The 27,880-nt window shown below is 37.7% G+C and overlaps 2 protein-coding genes across 2 annotated transcripts; one reads left to right on the top strand and one right to left on the bottom strand.

Annotated features, from left to right (window-relative positions):
* Positions 1-736: 736 nt before the first annotated feature.
* LOC133788599 (uncharacterized) lies at positions 737-4,177 on the bottom strand. The gene is made up of 3 exons (XM_062226133.1): positions 3,217-4,177; positions 2,182-3,135; positions 737-1,331 (listed from the first exon to the last, which is right to left on the bottom strand). Exons 1-3 carry the CDS (start codon positions 4,147-4,149, stop codon positions 816-818), a joined length of 2,403 nt encoding a protein of 800 aa, XP_062082117.1. The 5' UTR covers positions 4,150-4,177; the 3' UTR covers positions 737-815.
* An 8,773-nt stretch (positions 4,178-12,950) lies between these two features.
* Positions 12,951-13,693, top strand: LOC133788591 (dirigent protein 23-like). Its single transcript, XM_062226122.1, has one exon. The coding sequence runs from the start codon at positions 13,002-13,004 to the stop codon at positions 13,575-13,577; it is 576 nt and encodes a 191-aa protein (XP_062082106.1). The 5' UTR covers positions 12,951-13,001; the 3' UTR covers positions 13,578-13,693.
* Positions 13,694-27,880: the final 14,187 nt, after the last annotated feature.

Below are 27,880 nucleotides of genomic sequence, written 5' to 3'. Positions count from 1 at the left end.
GGCTGCGGCCATGTTGCGCAATGTCAACATTTACTCACTGTGTTCACCATATTACACTATTGAGATGTGGAGGGAGTCTTACAAAGAAACAATTTACCCAACTGGCAATGAGGATGATTGGGAAGTTCCCGAGAACATAGAGAAAATGAAAGTTGGGGTTCCCGTTGAAAAACAACCAGTTGGTCGACCGAAGAAGAATAAGGTGGGAAGAAGGAAGACAAACCGCACTCCATCGAATGGAGAAATCATTCCCAGTCAGCGCAAGTGTAGCATGTGTGGTGGTCTTGGCCACAACAGGGCTACATGCAAAGCTAGGCTTTAAACTTTTTTTTCCCATTTGAACTTGTTGTATTAATAAACTCTTTTTATTTGATTTTTCTGAAAAGTTATGTTTATGGCAAAGCTAGGCTTTAAACTCTTTTTTCCCATTTGAACTTGCTGTATTAATAAACTCTTTTTATGAAGGTAACAAATTTTGATAATTCAATAACAGTTCGATATAGCTTGATATTAGCTCGATAACAGCCCATGAAAGTTATAAAAAAATGCGAACAACAAACTATACATGTAAAGACCCTGTATATATACAATCATCAAGGTAACAAATTTTGATACCACAAGTCTGTGGTCCACTTGTTCCTGAACACCTCCATATTTTCATCGCAAATAGCTTCCAATGGAAGACCGACCATCAGATGCTCAATATACTTGATAGCATACACACCACAATCCCCACTGTAAAAAAATAAATAAATATTAAGTGCACATTACTATAAATTTAGTTAGAAACAAAATTAGTATGAAGATGATGTTTGTTACCTTCTCTTTGACTGAGGGAGCTCGTGTTTCTGTTTGCGACGCAATGTGAACTGATGCGGCCTATTTCCTGCTGATGGAATCTTCAACATCAAGCTATCAGTAAACAATTTACTCTGCATTAACAGAGAAGGTAGCATAAAGCACCATGGACTCATAATATCCTCAAGCTTTGCGTCACTAATCACCGAGTTGTCTGAATCGTAAACAGTCAGAGTCCAACTAGAAATGGAAGCCTCAATGGCAAACCAATGTTGTTTTCCATAGTTCTGGCACCAATATACATCCTTAACTCCTCCCCAAGATGCCAGACACTGCTGCTCGATGCCGGTCAACATGGACATAATGTCAGCATCCCAATAATACTTTGTTTTGTCGGCTGTTTTCTTGAACTGATCATATCGGGCAGGTATCACTTGTGAGAAATAACTGATCATCACAACTGCATTCTGTCGATATATATTGGGAAAATACTTGCGACGCATACGAAGCATGTGTTCTGCCGCATCAATATGCTGCAAAAGAGAGTACGATAAAAAAATTAGCAAAAACCATCATAAAATGCGCCTATCGAGCTCCATCGAGCTCACATCGAACTCATATCGAGCTCACATCGAGCTCAAATCGAGCTCACATCGAGCCAGTCTGAAACAGTAAAAAACAACCTACTTTAACATCCCTATCGAACTACCATCGAACTACTATCGAGCTCACATCGAGCTCATATCGAGCTATCGAGCTCATATCGAGCTCACATCGAGCCAGTCTGAAATAGTAAAAAACAACCTACTTTAACATCCCTATCGAACTACTATCGAGCTCACATTGAGCCAGTAAAGACAACCTACTTTAACATCCCTATCGAACTACCATCGAACTACTATCGAGCTCACATCGAGCCAGTAAAGACAACCTATTTTAACATCCCTATCGAACTCCCTATCGAGCTCACATCGAGCCATCATGAAATAGTAAAGACAACCTATTTTAACATCCCTATCGAACTCCCTATCGAGCTCCATCGAGCTCACATCGAGCCACTTTGTTCAGGGAATTTTCACAATCGAACTCATATCGAACTCACATCGAGTTTTTAACATCCCTATCGAACTACTATCGAACTCATATCGAGCTCACATCGAGCCAGTCTAAAACAGTAAAAAAAACCCTATTTTAACATACATATCGAACTACTATCGAACTCATATCGATCTCACATCGAGCCAGTATAAAACAGTAAAAAAAACAACCTATTTTAACATCCCTATCGAACTACCTATCGAGCTCCATCGAGCTCACATCGAGTCAGTAAAAACAAAACATGTAAAATTGAAAACAGTCCATAACTAGGTATAAATGGCTTACCCCATCATTGAGCCAGGATTGGGGTGTCTTCAACATCAGAAAACACGCTGGACCGTGACTCCCAGTCTTTACATCCCGCGGGGTCTTGTTGGGCATGTCTCCAACAAGCCACTTGCACATTGTCCTATACTGTTTGGGATCTGGCTTCTTGAGAGGGTCCAGCACATGTGTAGCCTCTTGTGTAGCCTCGTCTGCTGGTGCAGTTGCATCAATGCGAGGTCTTTTCCTCGTGGGATCCGTATAGTCCTCAAACCAATCTGGCTTGCGTCTTTGGCGTCTATCCCTCTGAAACTGAACCCCAGCAACATCCTCAGGTTTGACAATAACGACTCCCGGAGTCTCAGCATCAGGTGTCACAATGATGGTAGGAGGCGTCGTTGGATCATCAACATAGTCTAGCAGAATATCCAATGACTCTGAGTCTGAATCTTCATTGGAGCCCCTCGGTTTCTCCTTAACAAATGTCAGGATCTGACTGAGTACGTCCAAGATCACTGACTGGTTCTTCAAGAGGGTCTCCTGTCGACCCTCGACTCTGTCCAACCGCTCAATCAAGTCGGCCAGCTCAGGGGCTGAGGCTGAGGCTGAGGCTGGTGTTGGGGTTGGTGTTGGGGCTGACACTGAGGCTGGGGCTGATGTTGGGGCACAGGTTGATGCTGGGGCTAAGGCTGGGGCTGATGTTGGGGCACAGGTTGAGGCTGGGGCTGAGGCTGGGGCAATAGGAGGGGTGGGACCTGCAACCTCCTCCCCCGGGGCAGCATCAACAAATATCTTGGCTGCCTCGGCAGCCTGAGAAACTTTCTCTGCCATTTTCTCAAAAGTCGCATCCTCCTCCTCATCAGTCTCCGAGGGATCCTGGCCAAGCCCAGTATAAAGGGGAAGATCTCCCTCAGTCAAAGACAAGTAATAGTCTTTTTCTGCTGGCCGAGGCTTCAACATCGGAAGAACAATTAACTGCAAACAACATAAAACATTTGGTTAACTCAAATAATGATAAAAGATAAGCATATAGATAAAAAAAAAAACATAACTTACATTCTTCTTCAATAATATCGGTGCGATGACGGACTTGGTGAAATCCTTGCTCCTCCGATGCGACCAGCTAAGCATCCTCGGGAACATGTTTCCCGAGCTCACAACAAGCTCCACCGCAAGCTGTTGGATAGCCTCATATGCCCAGTACTGTAAGGCGGGGGCATAACCATACATACTGTATTTGGACTCTTGCTGCACCTTGGCATCCTTCTTGGCATCATAGTTGGCCTTTTGCTTCACCATGTCCTTCTTACAAGAATGCAATAGCCTCCTATAAGAGTACTTCCCCCATGGATAGCTGAAGAAGTACTCTACATTCTCAACAATTTTTAGAATATCTCGCCAAATGTGCAGTTTGCCCTCAATGGCATTCAGAACCCCCTCAACAAACAGACATAGACCAAGCTTGTACACATCTTCCACAACCGTACAAGTCTTGAAAGCATGGTCCACCTGTGACAGCTTTACTTTCTCAGCATCGTTGAAATACTCCTTTATCAACCGATCGCTGAGATTACACCCTTCCAACTCTTCTGGTGACGGGAAGGCACTGAAATCCAACCCCGTCACCAGGGCAAACTCTCCCATGCCGAATCTACAAGACTTCGACCCCAAGAAAAAATGCACCTCATCTTCGTTGTTGCTGGCGATTTTCCTCAGCAACAGTTGATGCACCAAGACTCCGGAGAAATTAAACTCCGAAGCCAAAAAGAATTGCTTGAAAGGGGATTCCTTAGCCCTTTCAAGCAGCCCGAGCTCCAAAAACCTGGTCTTAATGTGATTTAAAGTACTACTACCCCGATATGTCACTCGACCAGGAAAGTGATCACTGAACGGAACAAGCAACTTAGGCATCTGTAACAACACATGAAAAATTTTTGTAAGAAAACAGAATAAAAAAAATTTCATAAAAACACTGAAATAAGTTGTCATCGAGCTCTATCGAGCTCTAATCGAGCTGCAACATACCCTATCGAGCAACTATCGAAAAACTATCGAGTTCCATCGAGAAATATCAACAACCTAAATTTATCGAGCCTATCGAGTCAGTGTCGAGCCTATCGAGCTAAGAAAAATCTGTCTGTCTAGATAAATAACCATCGAGCTACAGTCTAGTCTCATATCGAACCATTATCGAACCTATCGAGCCCTTGTAATATAATACAACATATCCTATCGAGCTCATGTCGAGCTCATATCGAGCTCATATCGAGCCATAATCGATCCATCATCGAACTGTTCAAACCTTATCGAGCCTACTATCGAACCATAATCGAACCTATCGAGCCACTGGTTCAAACCCAGAAAAAATTTCCCACAAAATCGGACAACCCATTCCACAAATCACAGATTCAACAACGATATAAAGCAAATATGGACTTGGGTTCAAGATTTTACCTTAGTTTTTTAAACTTTGAAGGAAATATGATCTGTGGGTCTCGGGTTTGACAGAATAATGGGAGTTTGCAGTGGGCTCGAGATCGCCGGAGAAATGGGAGAAGGTGGGGGCTCGACGGAGAAGGTGGGAGCTCGACGGAGATGCGGGCTCGACGGCTCGACGGAGGTGGGGGTTCGATGGTTTTTGGGGGATTTTTGTGAGACTGAGAGAGAGAGAAACCGAGACTGAGAGAGAGAAGGCTGAGATTGAATGGGAAGGGTATTTTGGGTAGGAGGGAAAAACTTAGCATGCATTTGAAAAAGTTAATAATGCTAAGATTTTTTTGTAATTATACCTATTAGTATGTATAAAAAGTGAAATTTCCCTTTATTTTAGCAAACAATATCATGGTACCCCACAATTGTGCATAGCTTAAAAGTTTTAGGTGACCAATATGCATAAACGCAAGTAGAAATATTGTGATGCAGAAAATAACGAATATCTCCTGCCATTGATGATAATACTCTGTGTGAAGATTGTGACTTCTTTCCTCAACCAATCAAAAGATTAGCAAATAAAAGCTCACAGTAGTCTGCTGTTTTTAGTTGTATCTACATTTTCTCTAGTTGCATCTGCGTGGACACCAGTAAGTTGTAACAGACTAACTAATTGTTGTTAGTTTCTGTTTGTCTCTTTAGTTCTTGTATCTCTACCATATATATAGTTTTAGGCCTGATCAACCTAAGAGTATTCAATTTCTGAGAGTTTTGGCTGAGAGCAGTGTTGTAATACTCTAGTGAGAGAGTGTTTCAAGAGAAGTTGGATGAGTGTTGTTGTAATCTTGTGAGCTTGGAGGGTGTAATCTAATTTCAGATATAGTGGATTTGACTTAGGCATTGCTGCCTAGCCTTGGATGTAGGATCAACCAAACTGGTTGTATCTGAACCAAGTATTCTTGGTGTTCTTTCTTTTGTGTTTTACTTTTGATTACTTTTGGGTTTGTTTGATTGTCTATTACTTGTTCTTCTTTATTGCTATTCTTTGTTCACTGTATTGGCTGTGTTGTGCAAGTCTTAATCACCCCCAACAACTGGTATCAGAGCCAGGTTAGAGTGGCTGCATTCTTCACCATCTTCAACTGTGATTTTCTCCAAGAAAGATCAAGAACTTCGAAGTACTTCCGCAATTGAGAACTTGTTCACTGGCCAGGACCAATTCTCTTCAATATGTCGACTTCCAAGTTTGAGGTGGAGAAATTTGATGGCAAGAATGATTTCAGTCTATGGCGTGCAAAGATGATGGCTCATATGGGTAATCTTGGATGTGAAGAAGCCCTACAAGAAGAAAGTAAGATGGCTAAGTTGGAAAACAAAGCAGAGGTGCTCAAAAAGGCAAAGAACACAATCATTCTGAGTTTGAATTATCAAGTTTTGAGGAAAGTAATCAAAGAAGAAACAGCTCATGATATGTGGAAGAAGTTAGAACAGTTGTACATGACCAAGGCATTACCAAATCGAATCTATCTCAAACAAAGATTTTGTGGATTCAAGATGGAGGAATCAAAGTCTATTGATGATAATATAGACGACTTCACCAAGCTAGTTTCAGATTTGGAGTCAATTGAAGTAAAGATTGAAGAAGAGGATCAAGCAATCTTTCTATTGAACTCACTCCCAAAGGCCTATGATAATCTGAGGGACACTTTGAAGTATGGTAAAGATACATTGTCACTGCAAGAAGTGATTGGTGCTGCATACTCAAAGGAATTAGATCTGAAAGCTAATGTTAAGGTGTCAAGATCTCAAGCCGAAGGTCTAAATGTGAGAGGAAGATCTGAAAGAAAAGATGGCAACAACCATAGAAATGGAAAAAGCAGAGGGAGATCAAGATCCAAGTCAAAACCAAGGAAAACTTCCTGGATTTGTAACCAAGAAGGTCACTTCAGATGAAACTGCCCACAGAGAAGAAATGAAGGACAAAAGCAAGACAACAAAGATGAAGCTCATGTCACAGATGGATTTATGGAAGCTGATGTTCTGACTGTGTCAACCAGTGATCCTAAGGATGAATTGGTTATGGATTCTGGGTGTACATTTCACATGTCACCAAGAAAAGATTGGTTCTTTGATCTAAAAGAAGAAAGTACAGGGCAAGTGTTGATGGGAAATAACAGCACATGCAGAATTCAAGGAATTGGTTCTATCAAGATCAAATTGAGAGATGGCACCATAAAGGTACTTTCTAATGTTAGATTTATACCTAAACTAAAAAGAAATTTGTTGTCTCTTGGTGTTTTAGATTCCAAAGGATATAGCTACAAAGCTGAAGGTGGAGTCTTGAGAGTATCCAAAGGTACAATGGTGTTTATGAGAGGTGAGCTAAGACAAGGAATTTACATTCTACAAGGAAAGACCATAACTGGGTCTGCTGGAGTTTCAACTGGGTCTGCTGGAGATTCAACTACAGAACCTAATACCACAGAATTATGGCACAAACGACTTGGGCACATGAGTCACAAAGGAATGGTAGAACTTGGTAAGCAAGGTTTCTTGAACTCTAAATATATTTCAGACTTACAGTTTTGTGAGACTTGTGTAGTAGGAAAAGCTCACAGGTTGAAATTTGCAAGTTCAACTCATAAAACCAAAGGAATATTGGAATACATTCATTCTGACTTATGGGGTTCATCCCAAGTTCCATTATCTCTCGGTAAAGCTCAATATTTCCTTTCTATTATTGATGACTATTCTAGGAAAGTGTGGATCTATTTTCTTAGAACTAAGGATGAGGCTTTTGGAAGGTTTAGAGAATGGAAAATTATGGTAGAAAATCAAACCATGAAGAAAGTTAAGAAACTTAGAACTGACAATGGTTTGGAATTCTGTAATGCTGAGTTTGATTCTTATTGCACTGAAAATGGCATTGTTAGGCACCATACAGTTAGGAACACCCCTCAGCAAAATGGTCTTGCTGAGAGAATGAACAGAACAATCATGAATAAGGTTAGATGCATGCTAGCTGATTCAGGTTTGCCAAAAACATTTTGGGCAGAGGCAGCTGCTACTGCTTGCTACCTCATTAATAGGTCACCTTCATCTACATTAGATTGTAAGGTTCCTGAACATGTTTGGTCCGGTCATAAACCAAGTTACAGTCACCTGAAACCTTTTGGTTGTATAGGTTATGTTCATATTAGTCAGGGGAGGTTGAATCCTAGGTCTATGAAAGGTCTGTTTCTTGGTTATCCAAGTGGTGTCAAGGGTTATAAACTTTGGTTAATAGATGAGAAAAAATGCATTATCAGTCGTGATGTTATATTCAATGAGCACTGCTTTTATAAAACTAACATGAAATTTAGTGATCAAGCCAGCTCTAAACAAGCTGAGCAGAAAGATACTATGCAGATTGAATTGAGAGAAACATCACAAAATGAGAATCAAGGTGGAGTTCAGGAGAGTGAACTTGGAGATGCATCTGGAAGTGATGCAGATGGCACTGAAGCTGATGGCAGAGATACTCAAGCTTCAGATTATCTCTTGGCTAGAGATAGAGCAAGGAGACAGATCAGACCTCCTGAGAGATTTGCACATGCTGATATTACTGCTTTTGCCTTTAGTGTAGTTGATTTACTAGAGCTACATGAGCCTATTTGCTACAAGGAGGCCAAGAATAGTGCTGAATGGAGTAAATGGAATAAGGCTATGAAAGAAGAGATGGAGTCTTTATCCAAGAATGAGACATGGATTCTGGTGGATAAACCTAAGAACAAAAGAGTAATAGGGTGCAAATGGGTTTACAAGAGAAAACCAGGGATTGAAGGAGTTGAAATACCTCGATTCAAGGCAAGGTTGGTGGCAAAAGGCTTTTCTTGTTGGAAAAAGCTTATACAAGATCTTTATTTATTTTCATGTATATCTAATATTAAACAAATTAATACGAGATAGCCTAAAACATGTTTCTAAAATTGAATTCAAAGATAAACAAATAATATAATACTTACAGTATACGCAGCGGAATTAAGAGTCCTTCCTTCAGTTTCTCTAACTCTTGTATCCTTTCTGTCGCAGAGTATTATCAAGAAACTGAACCGATCTTCTATTTTCTTCACGATCTTCCAATGTATCCTTAGAACCACCTAGAATAGTGTGGGAAATTCTCAACACATGAGATAGATATAGAGAGAAGAAGAGAAAATAACAAAGTGGCTTAGAAAAGGACTTGTGTTTAGAGAGAATATAAAACTATCAGAAAATCTGACTTGTGACTTATCTGCCGTCGTTGAAATCTTCTCTCTAAGCACTCCTTTTATAGACTCAATTAGGCCATTTAATTTAATTAAAAAATCAATAAAATAACAGCCATTTTGAAGCCCTAGGTCGAAATTATCATGGGCTATAGGCCCTTGAAATTTCCCATTTGATTATAAGCCCATTGGACTTAAAATCAAGGCCTGTATTATTTTCTATTGATTTAATTAATTAAATAATTATTTAAATCATTTATCAAATTAATTATTTATAATTTGAACCTTGATTTAAATTTATTTATTAATTTAGATACCAATTTATCTTAATTAATAAATCTGCCATAATTTCTCTTTTCTTCTCAAAATTACACAACTCTGTGAAACTATCCAAAATTGACCTGGTCAACTTTGATAATTCGAATTGATAATTAAATCAATTAATTGAGACTATCTAGATGATTTTATCCAAGGTACAATGGGGACCATGGGCCTATGAAATCAAGCTCCAATAATTTATCATAAATCTAACAAATAAATTTACTAACTTATTAATTACTCGTGACTCCACTATAGACTCGGAATTGCACTCTTGAATTCATAGAACGTTCTATAACAAATATAGATACGCTATTAATTATCCATTGTTACAACCATAATTGTCACTCAATCCTCTATAGACGGTCTACAATGAGATAGGACTTAAATACAGTTTTACCCCTTATTGTATTTTATCCTTAAAACACTTAGTTCCTTGTAAATGATATTTCAGTAAACTAATTTAATTACTGAAATGAGATCTCTATCATTTAACACCTTGAACCAAACTAAAAGGAAACCATTGTTTCACTTCTTCATCAGAAGCTATAGATGTTCATATCTATGATTAACACTCCCACTCAATTATACTACCGAGTTCCCAAGATGTAAGTATGGGCTAGTCCGTAGGGTAAGCTGGTAACGAACAAGTCAAAGAACTCAAATAATACAATCAGTTAGAATATTAACCACTCAGAATTGAGATTGAATTGACCTATGGTCAACTATATGATATGACTAGAATAGATAATAACGGCATGTTTACTTATCTTATCAACTGTCAATATCGGTCATGTCAGATGTAACATATACATCCGATCTTATCTACTTTGCTAATGTTCTGGAAAGAACATAACACTGTAATGTGTAAGTAGATCATATCGTAGATTGGCAAGTCAGTGTAAATCCGGTGCACTAACTAATCTTAGGATTAACTTATTTTGAACATATAATCATATTTATATTCCACTGTGATTACGTCACTATAAATAAGATTAGCTATATGCTCGGGATTTAATAGAAGTTTATATTAAACAAATAATCATGAAAATAAAACATGTGAGCAAAGTGATTGACCAAGTCAAAAAATGATTTATATTCTTTTATTGATAATAAAATGAGATTACAAAGAATTTGGGTTTTAATTAGGGCATAAAACCCCAACATTTCTCAAGTTGAAGGGATAGATTATCATGAAGTGTTTTCTCCTGTTGTCAAACACACTTCTATAAGAATTATATTGGCTATCACTGCAATTCAAAATTTAGAATTGGATCAACTTGATGTGAAGACAGCATTTCTTCATGGTAATCTTGATGAAGAAATACACATGCAACAACCTGAAGGATTCATACAGCCAGGGATGGAAGAGAAGGTGTGCTTGCTGAAGAAATCTCTTTACGGTTTGAAACAGTCACCAAGACAATGGTACTTCAGATTTGATGATTTTATGCTAAGACAGAAATTTCAAAGATCAAAGTTTGATAGTTGTGTTTACTTAAAAGTTCTTGAAGATGGAAGCTACATCTACTTGTTAATCTATGTGGATGATATGCTTATAGCATGTAAACACAGATCATAAATGGAAAGGCTCAAGGAGATGCTAAGTCAAGAATTTGATATGAAGTATTTAGGGGCAGCTGTCAAGATTTTGGGAATAGAGATATCTAGAGACAAAATAAGGGCATGTTGAGATTGTCTCAAGAAGGATATGTCAAGAAGGTAGTGGGAATGTTTGATCAAAAGGAAGCCAGATCTGTCAACACTCTCATTGGAGCCCACTTCAAGCTAAAGTCTCTTACAGAAGAAGAAACATCTTTTGAAGAAGAAAAGATGAAGGGAGTTCCTTATGCTAATGCTGTTGGTAGCATTATGTATGCTATGGTATCAACAAGACTTGATTTAGCATATGGAATTGGTTTGGTTAGTAGGTTTATGAACAAACCAAGCTTGGAACATTGGCAAGCTGTGAAATGGTTACTAAGGTACATGAAGGGCACTGCAAACCTACAGATTTTGTACACAAAGTCAGACCAAAAACAATGTGAAGTTATGGGGTATTGTGACTCAGATTTTGCTGGAGATTATGATAAAAGAAGATCTTTATCTGGGTATGTTTTCACTGTTGGAGGGAATGTTGTAAGCTGGAAGTCTGATTTACAACATGTTGTGGCTCTCTCCTCGACTGAAGCATAATACATAGCTCTCACAGAAGTAGTAAAAGAAGCTCTTTGGTTAAAAGGGATGATGAGTGAGCTGGGATTTAGACAAGATCATGTGATTGTACATTGTGATTCACAAAGTGCAATACATTTGTCTAAGAATACTGTGTTTCATGAAAGAACGAAACACATAGATGTTAAGCTCCATTTTCTCAGGGATATTGTCTCAAAACAACTTGTCAAGATTGTGAAGATATCCACTGAGATTAACCCAGCTGATATGATGACTAAGCTCATACCCGTGAGCAAGTTCACTTCGGCCTTGAACTTGCTTGGCATCAAGATGGGAATCCCTTAGAGCTAAAGCTAAGGCAGCATTGTCTAATCCACTGAACCCTGTTTCGGAATAAGAAGTCAAGGTGGAGAATTGTGAAGATTATGACTTCTTTCCTCAACCAATCAAAAGATTAGCAAATAAAAGCTCACAGTAGTCTGCTGTTTTCAGTTGCATCTACATTTTCTCTAGTTGCATCTGCGTGGACACCAGTAAGTTGTAACAGACTAACTAATTGTTGTTAGTTTCTGTTTGTCTCTTTAGTTCTTGTATCTCGACCCTATATATAGTTTTAGGCCTGATCAACCTAAGAGTATTCAATTTCTGAGAGTTTTGGCTGAGAGCAAGAACTGTGTTGTAATACTCTAGTGAGAGAGTGTTTCAAGAGAAGTTGGATGAGTGTTGTTGTAATCTTGTGAGCTTGGAGGGTATAATTTAGTTTCAGATATAGTGGATTTGACTTAGGCATTGCTGCCTAGCCTTAGATGTAGGATCAACCAAACTGGTTGTATCTGAACCAAGTATTATTCTTGGTGTTCTTTCTTTTGTGTTTTACTTTTGATTACTTTTGGGTTTGTTTAATTGTCTATTACTTGTTCTTCTTTATTGTTATTCTTTGTGCACTGTATTGGCTGTGTTGTGCAGGTCCTAATCACCCCAACACTCTGTTTTTTTAATATGGTCTTTAAAGCTCTTAATTATACATTTTATTTGAATGGTGTAAATTTTGAAAAGATGTACAAGGAGCACAGAATTTGGGGACCAAAACCACTTACTTTTAACAGCCAAAATTAAAGCTTTTATCAATCTCATGCCCAATTATTACTTTGAGAACGAAATTTTAATCAATAATTGGAGTACGATGTCAAGTTTCAACATTATTAATATGTCCTTTGTGCAATAATTGGTATCTGCCTATAGATGACTAGGGTTTATTGGGTTTATATATAATAGTATTTACGTGACAAAATTGGTTTTCTACTTTATGGTAAAACCTTTCATTTTCTTTATAATATAATTTGATATTCTTTAAAAGAAACTCATAATGACTTTGAGCATACTATGTATTCAATAAACATAGAAAATGGGCACCATACTATTCCAGCTGTGGCAAAAAGAAACCACACCTCTTTTCGTAAACGGATTGGTCACCAGCCCAATAATATATAAAAAGGGTGGACCACAAAACCAAAACTACTTACCATTCACCAACACTATATTTTCTTTCAATTGTTTTAGTTCAACTACTCTAAATCCTCATTGCTCTATAAAGAGCCGGCCACCCTAGCTAGTTTCTTACTATATATGCTCTATAATTAGTCTTTGAAAAACGAAGTGAGAAAACACATAATGGCAAAACACAGTGTCGTAGTGATGGTGCTCGTGATTGTTTTGATCTCCACAATGGTTATTGATGTGCTCGAAGCAGCCACCAAGGATGATCATGATGATGAGAAAGTCACCAACCTCCAATTCTACTTCCACGACATAGTGAGTGGCAAGACACCAACCGCGGTGAGGGTGGCTAAGGCAGCTGACACTGAGAAGTCTCCGGCTTCATTTGGAGCTCTGGTTATGGCTGACGACCCGTTAACCGAGACGCCCGACCCGAAATCGAAGCTCGTGGGTCGGGCACAAGGGCTGTACGGGTCTGCGGGACAGCAGGAGCTTGGGCTGGTTATGGCCATGAGCTTTGCATTTACGGAGGGTGAATACAATGGGAGCTCGATCAGCATTCTTGGTCGAAACGCTGCTTTGAACCCAGTGAGGGAGATGCCGGTTGTTGGCGAAACTGGGATTTTCCGGTTGGCGCGGGGCTATGCTATTGCTAAGACGCATTGGTTTAATGCGACTAGTGGTGATGCTATAGTGGAATACAATGTCACGGTGGTTCACTATCGCCGGAGAAAGGAATTAATGTTTTGAGTTCTCAAATATTACGTCGTTTCTAGTGTATATATCAAGTGTTTCCAAAATTTGGTGTTATAACTGACATAACAATAAATATTAATAATTAAAAATAAAATGACGTGGTATTATGACACCAAATTTTGGGGTTGTTAATTTTTATGAGTAATCATATGGTACACATAAGAGAAGTTTACATAAATATGAAAAAAATATATATAATTTCTAAATTTATGGGAAAAAAAATAATTGTACAAAATATGGTAAGTTTTGAAAAAAAAAAGTTTAAAATATAGTATATAAATTACCATAGACTTAATTATCTTATTTTCTGTTCTCTCCTCGCGATCTCTCTCTCTTCTTCTCATTTCTTTCTTTCTCTTTCCCAATTCAATGGCCATCTCAGATTTCTTCCCAATTCAATGGCCATCTCAGATTTCCTCCGGCGATCCTACCTCCGCTGCTGCCCCGACGACGACGAAGAACTGATTTTCTTCTTCTTCTTCTTCTTCTTCTTCTTCTTCTTTCTTTCTTTCTTTCTTTCTTCTTTTTCTTCGTCTTCTTTCTTTCTTCTTCTTCTTATTTGGTCTTTCTTATTCTTCTTTTTCTTTCTTCAAATCTAGTTTTCTTCTTTTTCACATCTGATTTTGAACTTCATATTTGATTTTTCTGGGTTTTTTTTTTCTAAATCTGTTTAAGTAACCAGGTACTTGACTTCATATTTGATTTTTCTGAGTTTTTTTTTTCTAAATCTGTTTAAGTAACTAGGTACTTGACTTCATATTTGATTTGATTTAAGAAATGTACTTAAGAAAAGTTGACTGCTATTATTTAGTGTAGACTAGGGTAGTATAAGAAGCTAGTTAGTTGAATATTTTAGGGTACTTTTAATATATGAAAGCTTAGGTTAGCTGATTAGTTTTTTTGGTTGAAAAGGGCAAAAGTTGTCAAAAGGTTCTTCTCTGTGATGTTTAGATCAATAGGTTTAGCAGCCAAACATTCATCAAATAAGATTCTAACATAAATATTTATGTGTTTATTAATTATTTAAAGAAATAGAACTAGAACGTTTGCTCAAAAAATGTATCAATATGTTTACAAAATTTATTCAGAATACAAGTACAAGAAATAAAAAAACAAGCAAACAAAACTTTTGATTTTTCTGGGCTTTTTTTTTCCAAATCTGTTTAAGTAACCAGGTTCCATGACGCCTGAATCATTTTATTCATATCAGATTTTTTTTAGACCTAGGTGTAACCAGTTACAGTAGCGATTAATTTAGATTTTTTTGTTTAGATTTGATTTTGTTTTCACACCTGACTAAGTAACCAGGTACCATAGCAATTGGTTATTTTTTTTAGATTTGATTTTTTTTTCAAACCTCGTTGTAACGAGTTACAATTATCAATTTAGATTTTTTAGTAATGTGGCAGTAACCGATTACTACAATCAATTTTAACTGTTATGGCAAGTACTGGAGTGAATTGTAACTGGTTACTGACAGATTTGGAAGAAAAAAAACAGATCAGAATACATCCAGTAAAGAAGAAGAAGAAAGTAACCGGTTACTCCTATTAAAATAACTGATTGATAACTAGTTACTGAGCCAAACCTAAAAAAAAAACTCAGAAAATAAAAAATTAATCTAAGAAGTAGTAGTAGTAGTAGAAGAAGAAGAAGGTAGTAACTGGTTACCCTTATAAAAAAATAAAGTAAGGGAATCAATTGAATAGTCTAAAACAGTAGTAGTAGACTTAGAAAAAGCGAGGTTAGTTTGGTCGTACAACAACTTACATAGTTTCCAGTTATAATGCATTTTTGGATCAAACAAAGGACCCTTGAACTTTTTCTTCTTCTTTCCTCCTTTCTTCAATTCATCATCGCCACTTTCCAACGTTCCTTCATTTTCCTGATCCACCGTCTCTACCAAACCACCTTCACCTTCCGTGTCTTCTCTCCCTTCACCCTCTCTATCCAAATTTTCTTCCTTACCATCTACTACCAATCCTTCTTCTTCCCCGCCATCCTTTTCCTTCTCTTCTTCTTCTTCTTCTTCTTCTTCTTCTTTTTCTTCAGATTCTGCTGGTTTCTCTTCTCTTTCTGTAGTCTTTTCCGGTAGCTTTTTCTTCTCTTTCTCCTTTTTTTTAATAGGTACTGCTATGGGATTCATTTTCTCATGTTTATGCTCGTGGAAAGACTTAGAGACAGACCCGTTAACCTGCCCAGGGAGCTGCATTTCCCCAGGATCCGTGGTTGTCAATGAGGCTGCCTCCTGCTAGTCCCTTTGACAACTTCCTCAAGGCAACTGGCTGTTAAAAGCTACTATATATCTCACACTCTTTGTCGAAGTGCTTAACAGTGTTGTAAATCACTAGGAGATTCACTGTTTAAGTTTAGGATACAGCTAATAGCCTTTTATCATTAATTAACTAAGAAATCACTAAAAAGGGTTTCCAATCCCTGGTGTTTGTATGCATTCTGTAGTTGGGTTAGTCTTATTTATTGCTATTTGGTAGTATTTATCTCTTTCATCTCACATGGTTGGCTTACTGTTTAGAAATATTAACAGTAAAGACATCCACGCCAAACTAGTCTATTCACTGTTGAAAATATAAATATTAATAGTTTAATGGTGTTAAAAGTCAAATAATAACATATGATTCAAACGGGTTTACAAACTGGTTACTGATTAAGAAACTGTGGTGAAATACATTATTTTGAGGAGTTATTTTAATTTAAAAAATAATCTCAAAATAATAAAAAATAGGTACCAAAAAAGTATAAAAGATAAAATATGGTCTACAAATAAAGTTTTACAAATATATGGGAAAAAAACTCCCATAAAAATGTAAATAAAAAAAATATGCCATAAAAAACTTTTAAAAAAAAAACTGCCATATATTTCAAAATTTATAAAAAATTCCCATATTTGGTGTAATTTCCTCTACCCATAATTACATAATATGTACTACAACATTAGATCCAATGAGATATCATTTTATTCTAACTAATCACATTTATTCTAAATGAGATGCAATGTTGTAAAAATGAGTCCACACTACTCGTGTAACATTTTAGTTATATATTAGTTTGTTTTAAATTATTTAAGTTCTCAAATTTACTAATTTTACTTCACTTAATTAGATATGGCAACAAGATAGAAAAATGTCTTGTTTTGAAACATATGTTTTGTTTATTTTTGTCTGTCTTGTCTCAATGATTTTTTGGTGTGATAGTTTACGGAAAAACCCATCGATTTTTTAAATAACATCCCCGTCTCATTTAACATTTATATTACTATATTTATAAAAAAAAAAAAAACATATAATTAGGGAAATTTGAGTTTTTATGCTTAATGAGGGGTTATAAATCAAAAAAATGTTAGGCACTTAAATCATTTCAAAACAATGCTAATTCTTTTGACAATACCCAAAATACCCCTCTCATGCTTTTTCTCATCCCTTCCTCTTCCCTCTTCCCTCTCTCTCCCTCAACACATTCCTCTCAACTCCCTCTCTAGAAATAAAATTCATGGGTAAGATAAAATATCATAGAAATCAATGTAATGGCAAGTATTCCTTACATAGGACACTAAAATATTACATTTCGAATAGATCTGGACATGATTTTTGGGTTTTTATTGTGATTTTTTTTCAGATCTGAAACTTTGAAATCTGCAGAAAATTGATGTGGTTCGATGGTGCTTGATGCCAGCTCGATGGGGCCTTCAAAATCAAGATTTTCATGAAAAAATCAATGTTGCTCGATGGTAGTTCGATGGAGGTTCGATGGTGGTTCGATGGTGTTCGATGCGATTCTTGCAAGATATGTAATTTTTCACTCGGGTGTCCCTTTGGGGTGATTTTTTTTTTTTGGGTATTTTTTCAAGATCTACACGTTTGAGATGTGTATATACACATTTGGGAAATGTAAATCTTGAAAAAAATGACAAATGCAAAACATACCTCATGTTCAAGATATGCTTTGGTATGTTTTCAAGTTCTAAACTTTGAAAATATGTATGTGAACATCTAAAACGTGTAGATCTCAAAAAAATACAAAAAAAAAAAAATCATCACAAACGGACACCTGAGTGAAAAATTATGTCTCTTACAAGAATTGCATCGAACCACCATCGAGAAATCTCAATTTATTCATGAAAATATTGATTTTGAAGGCCCCATCGAGCTAGTATCGAGCACCATCGAGCAAAGTCAATTTTCTACATATTTCAGAGTTTCAAATCTGAAAAATAACTCAAAAATCATGCCCAACTCGATGGTTGCTCAATGGTGTTCGATGCTACCTCGATGGGGCCTTCAAAATCAATATTTTCATGAAAAAATTGATGTTGCTCGATGGTTGTTCGATGGTAGTTTGATGGTTGCTCGATGATGGTTCGATGCAATTCTTGTAAGAGACATAATTTTTCACTCGGGTGTCCGTTTGGGATGATTTTTTTTATTTTTGGTATTTTTTTTAGATTTCCACGTTTTAGATGTTCACATACACATTTTCAAAGTTTAGAACTTGAAAACATACCAAAGCATATCTTGAACATGAGGTATGTTTTGCATTTGTCATTTTTTTTTTTCAAGATTTACATTTCCCAAATGTGTATATACACATCTCAAACGTGTAGATCTTGAAAAAATACCCAAAATTAAAAAAAATCACCCCAAACGGACACCCGAGTGAAAAATTACGTATCTTGCAAGAATCGCATCAAACACCATCGAACCTCCATCGAACCACCATCGAGCAACATCGATTTTTTCATGAAAATCTTGATTTTGAAGGCCCCATCGAGCTGGCATCGAGCACCATCGAACCACGTCGATTTTCTGCAGATTTCAAAGTTTCAGATCTGAAAAAAAATCACAAAAAAAAACTCAAAAATCATGCCCAGATCTGTTCGAAATGCAATATTTTAGTGTCCTAAGTAAGGAATACTTGCTATTACATTGAGTTCTCTTATATTTTACCTTACCCATGATTTTTTTTCTAGAGAGAGAGTTGAGAGGAATGGGTTGAGGGAGAGAGAGGGAAGAGAGAAGAGGAAGTTGATGGAAAAATTATGAGAGGGGTATTTTGGGTATTGTCAAAAAATTTGGCATTGTTTTGAAATGATTAGAAATGCTAGCATTTTTTTGATTTAGTATATCTCATTAAGCATAAAAACTCAAATTTCCCTATAATTATAAAATGATTATAACTTATAAAATAAAAATATAATAATTATAATACATAAACAATGTGTTGGTATATGACAAATAATATTATCAGTGCCCTACTTCGAAATTTTTTAAATAGTTAATTCCTGCCTCGTTACCCACCTTACTTATTTCAAAGAAAAATTGTATAAGATGCAACTAGTCTTACTTAGAGTTCTTATTTATTAGGGAAATGTAAAGACAAGTATGAGTGAAAAATGAATCTTTGTATATTGTTGACTTACTGTACAGAGTATATATACATAGACCTAATACAACTGTACATAACAGAAAAAGTAACAAATTAGAGTTTGTACATAATGGTATTGTAACCACTAACAAACTTTTATCTAACACCCTCCCTCAAACTTAGTGTGATTTCCTTATCCGCACTCATACTCATAAACTGAGTGCGGATAAGGAAATCACACTAAGTTTGTCTCTTAAAAACAAAAATCTAGTGCTAGAAAGAGCTTTGGTAAGTTGTAACGTCCTAATTTCTTATAATATTATCGAGAACACGGCGTTGGATCATAAACATAAATATTGTTATTTTATTTAAGAAAATCAAAATAAACAAAGGGATCTCATATCTTTAAAAATAAAATAAGGTTTATAACAAGATAATGAGCAACATTAAGATATAAAAATAAACAAAACTTAAATGAAAATGCTTTGTAAATAAGGTCATAGGCCCGTTGATCATTATTCAACTATATGGTCCCCGCGAATACATTACTAAGCTTTTAGGTTCCACTCGCCACCGGCCGTTCTATCCTCAATTGTCTGCACACCAACATAATAAGGAGTGAGCTTCTAAGTCCAGTAAGAAAAATACAAACAAAAGTCATATAACAAGTAACCATACCAGACATGTCATAAATCATACAAAAGTTCATAACAATGCTAATTTCTACTAATCATACAAGATCTTAATATATTATAGGTCATAACATAGATCATAAGCATAGGTCATAATAACAAGATAGGTATAAGAAAAAGATAAGCACTTATACAAGGGTGGAAAATTAAGCCCCGGACATAAGTCTGTCATATAATTTTGGTAACCGAGTCTACCAGACATCAACTTAGATCCGTCATACATTTATGAACATCTTAGGTCCAGTCACACTTATCTTCTTATTGTACCTGAAATGTTAAGGTCATACATATCTCAAACTAGTTCATAACTAAGCTACCTAATTTTCCTTACCTTTAGTGTGGAAATGATAGGAAAAAGAGAGAATGTTTTTGCTATAGAGAATCGCCCAAAACCTTATATATATGACATAAAATATTTAAGATTAGAGACTTATAATAATAATTATACTTCCAAAATTTCTAAACCTCATAAAGTCACACCTTCACCCTAAAATCAAAAGATGAAATCCCGAGCCTTCACTCTAATGCCTATCTCCAACAACAACGCCAAGAGCTTTAATACTTGAGTAGATTTTGAATACATATTGGTTTGATAGGGTTTAGTGTTTCGACTATAGGGTTTATAATGGCTATAGTGTTTTGAGGCTTTATAGAGAACATATAAGAAAAAAAATTCTCGAGCACTATAAAGGCTATAGTGGTTCGGCTATATTTTGTGTTTATGGGGCAAAACTTTTGAGAGCTTTTGGGAGATGTAGACTTCGAAAATGGAGAGCACTTGAAGTCTTTGATTGTGTGAAATGGTAATGGCTCTATTTATAGGCTCACAACTCAACTTATTTCCTTAAATTTCTCCACCTTCATTCAACTAGCTTTAAAAATTCAAATCTCCCTCTCACTCTATAGTTTCGGCCAGCACTAGTGTTTACCTATTCCAAGTGCTACAAACTCTCACTTGTTGCCACACACACTCATCTACAACCATAAGTAGTCAAAGTCTTCTTTTGTTCCTCTAAAAACTCTCCCACGCCTACACATGTATTATTTTAAATTCAAATGTTTTCAAAAAGCTTCAACTATCACCAACTTAGCTATTTAGTTTCCTCATTGCAAGCTTGGAGTGACACATAGTTCCTTAAGTTAAAAATGAGTCAAAATCTAGCCTAGAATTATGCCACACGCCTATGACTAGTTTGGTCTTCTATCTGGTTTTTCAAAATAACTATATTATTTAATAAAAAAATTCACAAAAATTCCACCTAATAAAACGATAAGGAATTTCGGCCATACCTTTATATTTAAATCATTGGGACTTAATTTAATGTCACGTGTATATTTCTTGGACCACCAAATAATATGTGCATTAAAACTATATTCTAATTTAATTAAAAAATTTAAAACTATCCACTAATCATATGTTAAAATCTTATAAGTACTAACTAAAATAATTATAACTATCCAAATTATAATTATTTTCTAAATCATATCCTTAAAATAAATAATTTAATCTTAAAGAAATCTTTTTAATTTCCACCACTCAAACTAAACTATAAACTATAAAAACTAACATATAGTCCAAATTAAGGAGAAAATAATAACCTTGGTTATTACAATCTTCCCTCCTTAAAGAAATTCCGTCATCGAAATTTTGCTTACCAAATACCTAAAGATAGTGTTCCATCATATCTTCCTCCAATTCCCATGTTGCCTCTCTTTCAATGCTATTGCTCCATAAGATTTTAACTATAGGGATACTTTTGGACCTTAACTCCTTAGTTCCCCGCTCTAGAACGCGTACTGGTCATTTTTCATAACTGAAATCTTGTTTCAACTCTAGAGTCTTATAATCGAGCACATGGGATGGATTTGATACACACCTTCTCAACATAGATATATGGAAAACATTATGTGTTTCAACTAATGATGGCAGTAAAGCCAAGCGATATGCTACTTGTTGATTAGTTTTTTAGCCAACTGATGTGTAGATGTGATTTCCTACAATGGATTAGACGGGCAGCAGCAACCTGTCAAGAACAAAGAGAGAGAGAGAGACAAGAGTTCAATTGGGAGCATCTGTGGGGTGTCAGCCAAAGGGACTCTAATGCTCAAGTTAGTTAGATTGTAACGAACGCTAATTGAAAGTAATGAAACTATGATGTAAATAATGAAATAGTGATGGATGAGTAGTGAAATGGTCAAAGTAATGGTGGCGACGACGGTGGGACTGAACAGCTGAGTCAAGTCCGGCTAGATCAAACTGACTGACTCGACTTGCTTGACTAGGTTGCTTAAAAAGAGAGTAGCCTTCGTTTCAGTAAGAGAGTCCAGTGATTATCAGATGTCCCCTGAGGGTCTTCTTTATAGTCGTTCTCTTCTTTCCGTTCTCCCTTCGTCTATCTCGCCCGTCTGACCCGTTCTTAGTGGTTCCCCTCCGATTTTCATGGGAAGAGGGGCGTGTATTTTGACTGCTTCAATGTCCTTGACTGAATTAATACACCCGAACTCAGGCTTGGGTACCAGCTAGCTCATTTGGATGGCTGGGCCCATTTACATTAGTTTTGGGCCTTACTGGCTTATTGGGCCTGGCAAGCTAGTCTGGCTGACTAGTTGGACTTTAATTGTAGACAAATTTTGTCCACTACAGTTTTTCCCTCACTCTCTAGTTAGATTTCATTTAAGCTAGAGAGTCTATAATGTCGAATTCTAAGCACCACGGGACATTAAGGCTACCTGACCAAACGGGGTGAATATCCAAGTAGCCAGGTGGCTGAGTGGGTCGAGTGGCCAAGTGGCTGAGTGGCCAGGTGGCCAATTGGGTTGAGTGGCCTATTGGCTAAGTGGTTGGGTGGCCTTTTGACTGAGTGGCCGATGGGCCTGGGTGAGGCAACCGAGTGGCCTGGGTGAGCTGGCTGAGTGCTCTGTCGAGGTGGTCGAGTGCTCCTCTGATGCGGCCGAGTGGCTTGCTTAGACAGTCGAGTGGCTCACCTATATGGCTAAGAGGCCTTGTAATGCCCCAAATTTCCTAATAAGGTTTAGAACCTTGATTAGGAGGCCGGGAGGGCCATAATTGATTTATTATGGTATTTAATGATTATATGCATGTTTACGTAAAATATATTATAATATGATGGTAAATGCATGCATATAGGTGTATTTATGATTATGAGGGTATTTTAGTAATTTGGTCGCTGTGGGCGTAATTGTGTATTGTGGGTGCATGCTTGTGATTAATTAATATAGCCACATTATAAGGTGGATTGGCTCGAGCTATTCGGCATGAGACGATCATGAGATGTAGGTGCTCGGTCTAGTCATAACGGGTTTAAATTCGAGGCTCGGGGTGAGTCTCGGGGTGAATTTAATGATTAGAGCATTACCGGGAATTAAAGGGTAATGGGATTTGGATTATTGGTGTTTGAGGTCCTTGAGAATAGCGAGAGTTGGAGGGTGATAATTGTGATTAATGAAATAAGTGTGAAAGGACAGTTTTGCCCTTGGTGGCTGTTAAGGTTTTATTTTAGACCTAAGGGTATTTAAGTCCTTTCCCCTCAAAGGATATATATTAGCCATTAAGGCTGTAGAAGAGTAACAAAAACAGAGTCTCTCGTCCTTCTCTCCCGATAGATTTTCTTCCTCTTTTTCTCTTTGGATTTTCGAGCTCCGTTTGAGGAATCAAGCCAAGGAACCAAGCTTAGCCAAGCTAGGGTTATGCTCCACCATTGAAGAGGGTGTGTTGCTGAAATTGAGGTGAGTTTCTAGCCACTAGAACTCTTGCTTTTGCTCTGTTTTCTAAGTTAAGTTTTAGTTGGTTTTTGGGTTGGAAACTTGGGAATTGGTTGGAGTTTTGGCTAGGGTTATTGGGGTTGTGGTCCCTAGGATATGTGGAGGTGGTATTTGGGTTCATTTGGCACCAAAAATGGGATTTGGAAGCATTGGAATCGAGTTAGAATTGAAGGAATCGAAAGAAGGAAATTCTGGGAATTGGCTGGCTGAAGGTAGCGCTACAGCGCCCAGTGTAGGGCGCTATAGCGCTACCTGCAGGGAGGTTGGGCGGTTTATGGTTCTGTCTTGAGCGCTGGGGCGCTAGAAGGGCAGCGCTGTAGCGCTCCCCTGTTCCTTCAGAACCTTGTTTTGGGTGTTTTTAAGGGCTTTTGGCTTGGGGTTTCAATCCTTAAGGCCCGGGATCGAATCTACTCACTATGTGGGCATGTTTCGAGGTCCCGAGAGTGGGGTTTAGGTTAAGACCCTATCTTTGGTAATTTTCATTAACTAGAGATTGTTTTGGTTATGGCTAGGTGACCGTTAAAGGATTAAGGATCGATCGTTCTCAGGGGTCGTTCTTGTTGTAACTCTTACTCGAACCGGAGGTAAGAAAACTGCACCCTATGTATATGCATGACATGCATGGCTATTCTTAATGCATGTCGGTTGATTATTAAGTATGACATGCATGGCTATTCTTGATGCATGTTGGTTGATTATTAAACGTGGCATGCATGGCTGTTATTGGTGCATGTTGGATTGTTGAATATTGTACATATGATGCATGAGAAACATGTGATTAGGTCATGCTTTGTATACTGGGTATGATATTGTTCAGAGTTTGAGCCTCTGTGGTTGTGCATGGTCCTAATTGTACTAGTACCTGTTTAGTAAGCATGCTGAATACCGTGTTTATGAATGTTGAACATGTGATATATGTTTGGTGGCATGACTTACTTGTGTATGGCACTGACTAGTCAGGGACCGACCCTAAAGTCGATGAACATGCATTGAATGGCTCTATGGCATTAATGCTGGACCGACCCTAAAGTCGAAGAACTTATAAGCGCTTGCCTGGTCTAAGACCAGATGTTCATAGCCAAGGCATATGACCCCGGTGACTGTTTGTCACATGGTTGGGGGACGCTGTCCTTAGTTACGACTCTAGAGTCGGGAGGATGGTTGTGTTGGTGACGAATCACCATGCACCTATCCTGATTGAACTTATGAAAGAACCAATTATCAATTAAGCCCTGGTGACCCTATCGTCACATGGCTAGAGGGAGCTGTACCCATTTCTGTGACTTTTGGCTATTGTCACCTATCTGTTTTGGACCGTTGGTCCTGAGTGGCTATTATGGTTATTGTTGATATTATATCATGCTTTATTGTGTTTTCTTGCTGGGCTTCGGCTCACAGGTGCTATGTGGTGCAGGTAAAGGCAAGAGGAAGCTGGACCATCCTTGAGTTGGAGAGCTTAGGTGATGACGTGTACATATGCAGCTGCTCGTCCGCCACGGCCGAGGTTTAAAGTGGAACTAGGGTTAAACCCTGTTTTGCCGCTTAGAACGGCCTGTTGTAAATGCTTTTCTGTAGTAGACTCTAAAACTATGTTTTTGGGATCCCAATGTATATATTAAACGTTCTAGTGAAACGTTACATCTTAACCAAAATGTTTAATCCCTAAACCGCTAATCATACTTAGTTACACGTTTTTTTCCAAATAATTCGATTAGCGAGTTTAGCATTGTTTACAAGGCACACCGTAATGGTCCCTGGAGTTAGGGCGTTACAGGCCTGGTCTAGTGCACCGCCTAGTTGGCTAGGTGCATTGTTTGGTGCCCGAGTGGCCTTATTTCTCATGGACTCCACTTGTCTTTAACTCTCTTGAAGTGTTTCCTGGTGAAAGTTTAGTACCATTGGGTAGGGCCTCTTGATGGTTGACACATGGCTCCCATCTGGTGGAGTTATATGCCTATATAAGGGGAGTTTCTTTTTCACCCTTGCATTCATGACCTTATATGGTTAATTGGGGAGTTTATGTTTGATCTTTTTGTAGTGGTGATACATGTACTTTTTTTTGTTTTATTTACTTTAGGATAGTATTCCTCATGTATGTGTGTCTGATTTATGTATGTTTGATCCATATAGTTCTCTCTTCTGATTGAGTGGTTTGTTTGACTGACTAGTAGAGACTTAATTTATTCAATAGGCATATCTTCCTTTAAGGGTCCTTTCGGCTTGACTGACTAACTAATTGGTCATGTTGTAATTTAACTTGTTTAATAGTCTGTCTGTCTGTCTTATTAATGCGAAATATTTGCCTTGTATATCTTTGATGTTAGGTTCGTATTTCTGACTGATTGTTGATAACTTGTGTTTTCTTAATTGTGTCTTAATGAATGGTCTGTCTGACTGATTGATGAGTCATTTGGTGGCTCTTACTTGTGTGTCTAATTGAATGTTTTGAAAGCTGAGGTAGCTTCGCTGGAGAATCGGATGTTAGTGATTGGGTTGGAAGCTGAGATCCAGTGTCGTGGCATAAGGGCCAGTGAGTTTCGGGATGGTAAGACTGATAGATGGGATGTTTCTAAGTACATTGCAGACTTTGAGGAATTGGAGAAGATGATGGCTGAAGAGACGGCCCAGGTCGAAGAGTTAGTCACTTCTTTTGGTGTCATGACAACTCATGACCTAGTTGCAGATGACTAACTCCTCCTTTGTTCAAGTTCTCTATTGGGGGATGACTAAGTTTATCCCATCTTATGTATTTTTAGTTGTTGTATGGACTTTTTCTTATGTAGTGTTGTAAACATGAGATTTTTTCTATTTTTTTGTTGTATCCTGACTGGTTGTAGCTTATGTTAGCGTCCTATAAGTTGTTGTATTGGATCTCGATTGGCTGTATGACTTATGAAGTATTAGTATCTTATTCCCCCCAATCTAAGTATGAAGTTACTTTGTCAATTTATACTTAGATTTGTTATTGATCTGTTTGTAGTATATGTAAAAAAAAATGGTTGTAATAGGGGGTTGCGCTCCGTGGAGCTGCCTACATACCCTTTGCAGGGATCAAACCCGAATGTAGTTCTAACACTTCCTGCATGACAATGTCAGTATGTTGCTTGAATGAGGATCCCGTGAGATAATTGATGAATTAAAATGAAAGAAGACTGGGTTGAGTTAAAAGTGATAATGTTTTAAGTGGATAACGTTCCATGTGTTGTTGATTTCGCATCCCTCTTTAGTTTGTAGCTTGTATGCTCCATGTCTGACTATCTTTGTGATTAGGTAGGGACCTTCCCATGTTGGGGTGAGCTTACCTTCTCCCGCTTCCTTAGTGTTCTAGAACACTCTTCGTAGTACCCAATCTCCTACTTTGAATGTCCGAGTACGGTTGTTCTCGTTGTAATGTCTGGCTATGCTTTGTTGATAGGCTGAGACTTTTAAAAGTGCTTTGTCCCTTCTTTCGTCGATGATGTCGAGTTCATGGCACATATTTTCCCAATATGCTTCGTCTATCATCAGCTCATATCTGGCTGTCGGAACTTCACTCTCGGTAGGGATGATTGCCTCCATCCCGTAGGCTAATGAGAATGATGTTTCTCTCGTCGAAGTCCTGGTTGTGGTTCGGTAGGACCATAGGACTCCTGGAAACTCGTCAGCCCATCTTCCCTTATCTTTTTCAAGGCACTTCTTGATGTTGTTCATAATAGTATTGTTGGATGACTCTGCTTGTCCATTTTCTTGGGGATACCTTGGCGTGGAGAAGCTGAACTTGATATTCCAGAATTTGCAGAAGCCTTGGAAGTCGAAACTGATGAATTGAGAGCCAATTGTCTGTCACAATCTCTTTTTGTACTCCATACCTGTGGATCACATTCTTCCAAATGAAGACCTTTACTTCTTTGTCTCTGACTTGGTGGAATGAGTCTACTTTGATCCACTTGCTGAAGTAGTCAGTTACGCAAGCATGTACACCTTTTGTCCTGGTGCGGTTGGAAGCCTGCCTACTATGTCCATCCTCCATTTCATGAATGGCCAAGGGGATATGATTGAGATGAGACGCTCTGGAGGTTGGTGGGATATTTAAGCAAACTATTGGCATTTGTTGCATCATCTTGCATAGTCGGAGGAGTCAGTTCGCATAGTTGGCCAGTAGTAGCCTTGTGTTAGGGCACGGTGCACAAAACTTCGTCTTCCAGAGTGGTTGTCGCACTCTCCTTCATGCAACTCAGCCAGTACGTACTTGGGCTCTGCAAGGTCAATGTATCTCAAATATGGACCGGAAAAAGAACGTTTATAGAGTTTACCTCGTATAATAGTGAAGCGGGCTGATTGAGTCTTGACCCATCGTGCTTCATTCTTATCTTCAGGAAATATTTCTTGCTCCAGGTACTTGACTATTGGAGTCATCCATGTTTGATTGTTGGAGATGCCACTAACTTTCTCTTCTTCACCTTT

Source organism: Humulus lupulus, chromosome 1, assembly GCF_963169125.1.
Source record: "Humulus lupulus chromosome 1, drHumLupu1.1, whole genome shotgun sequence".
Taxonomy (NCBI): domain Eukaryota; kingdom Viridiplantae; phylum Streptophyta; class Magnoliopsida; order Rosales; family Cannabaceae; genus Humulus; species Humulus lupulus.
The sequence above is the reverse complement of the archived record's forward strand: the minus strand, read 5'-3'. Positions and strand labels throughout refer to the sequence as shown.

Coding starts and splice junctions, on each gene's coding strand:
- LOC133788599 (XM_062226133.1), bottom strand. CDS start 4,149: ATGACAACTTATTTCAGTGTTTTTATGAAATTTTTTTTATTCTGTTTT. Junction 3,136..3,216: donor CGATATTATTGAAGAAGAAT/GTAAGTTATGTT, acceptor TGTTGTTTGCAG/TTAATTGTTCTTCCGATGTT. Junction 1,332..2,181: donor AATCCTGGCTCAATGATGGG/GTAAGCCATTTA, acceptor TCTCTTTTGCAG/CATATTGATGCGGCAGAACA.
- LOC133788591 (XM_062226122.1), top strand. CDS start 13,002: ATGGCAAAACACAGTGTCGTAGTGATGGTGCTCGTGATTGTTTTGATC.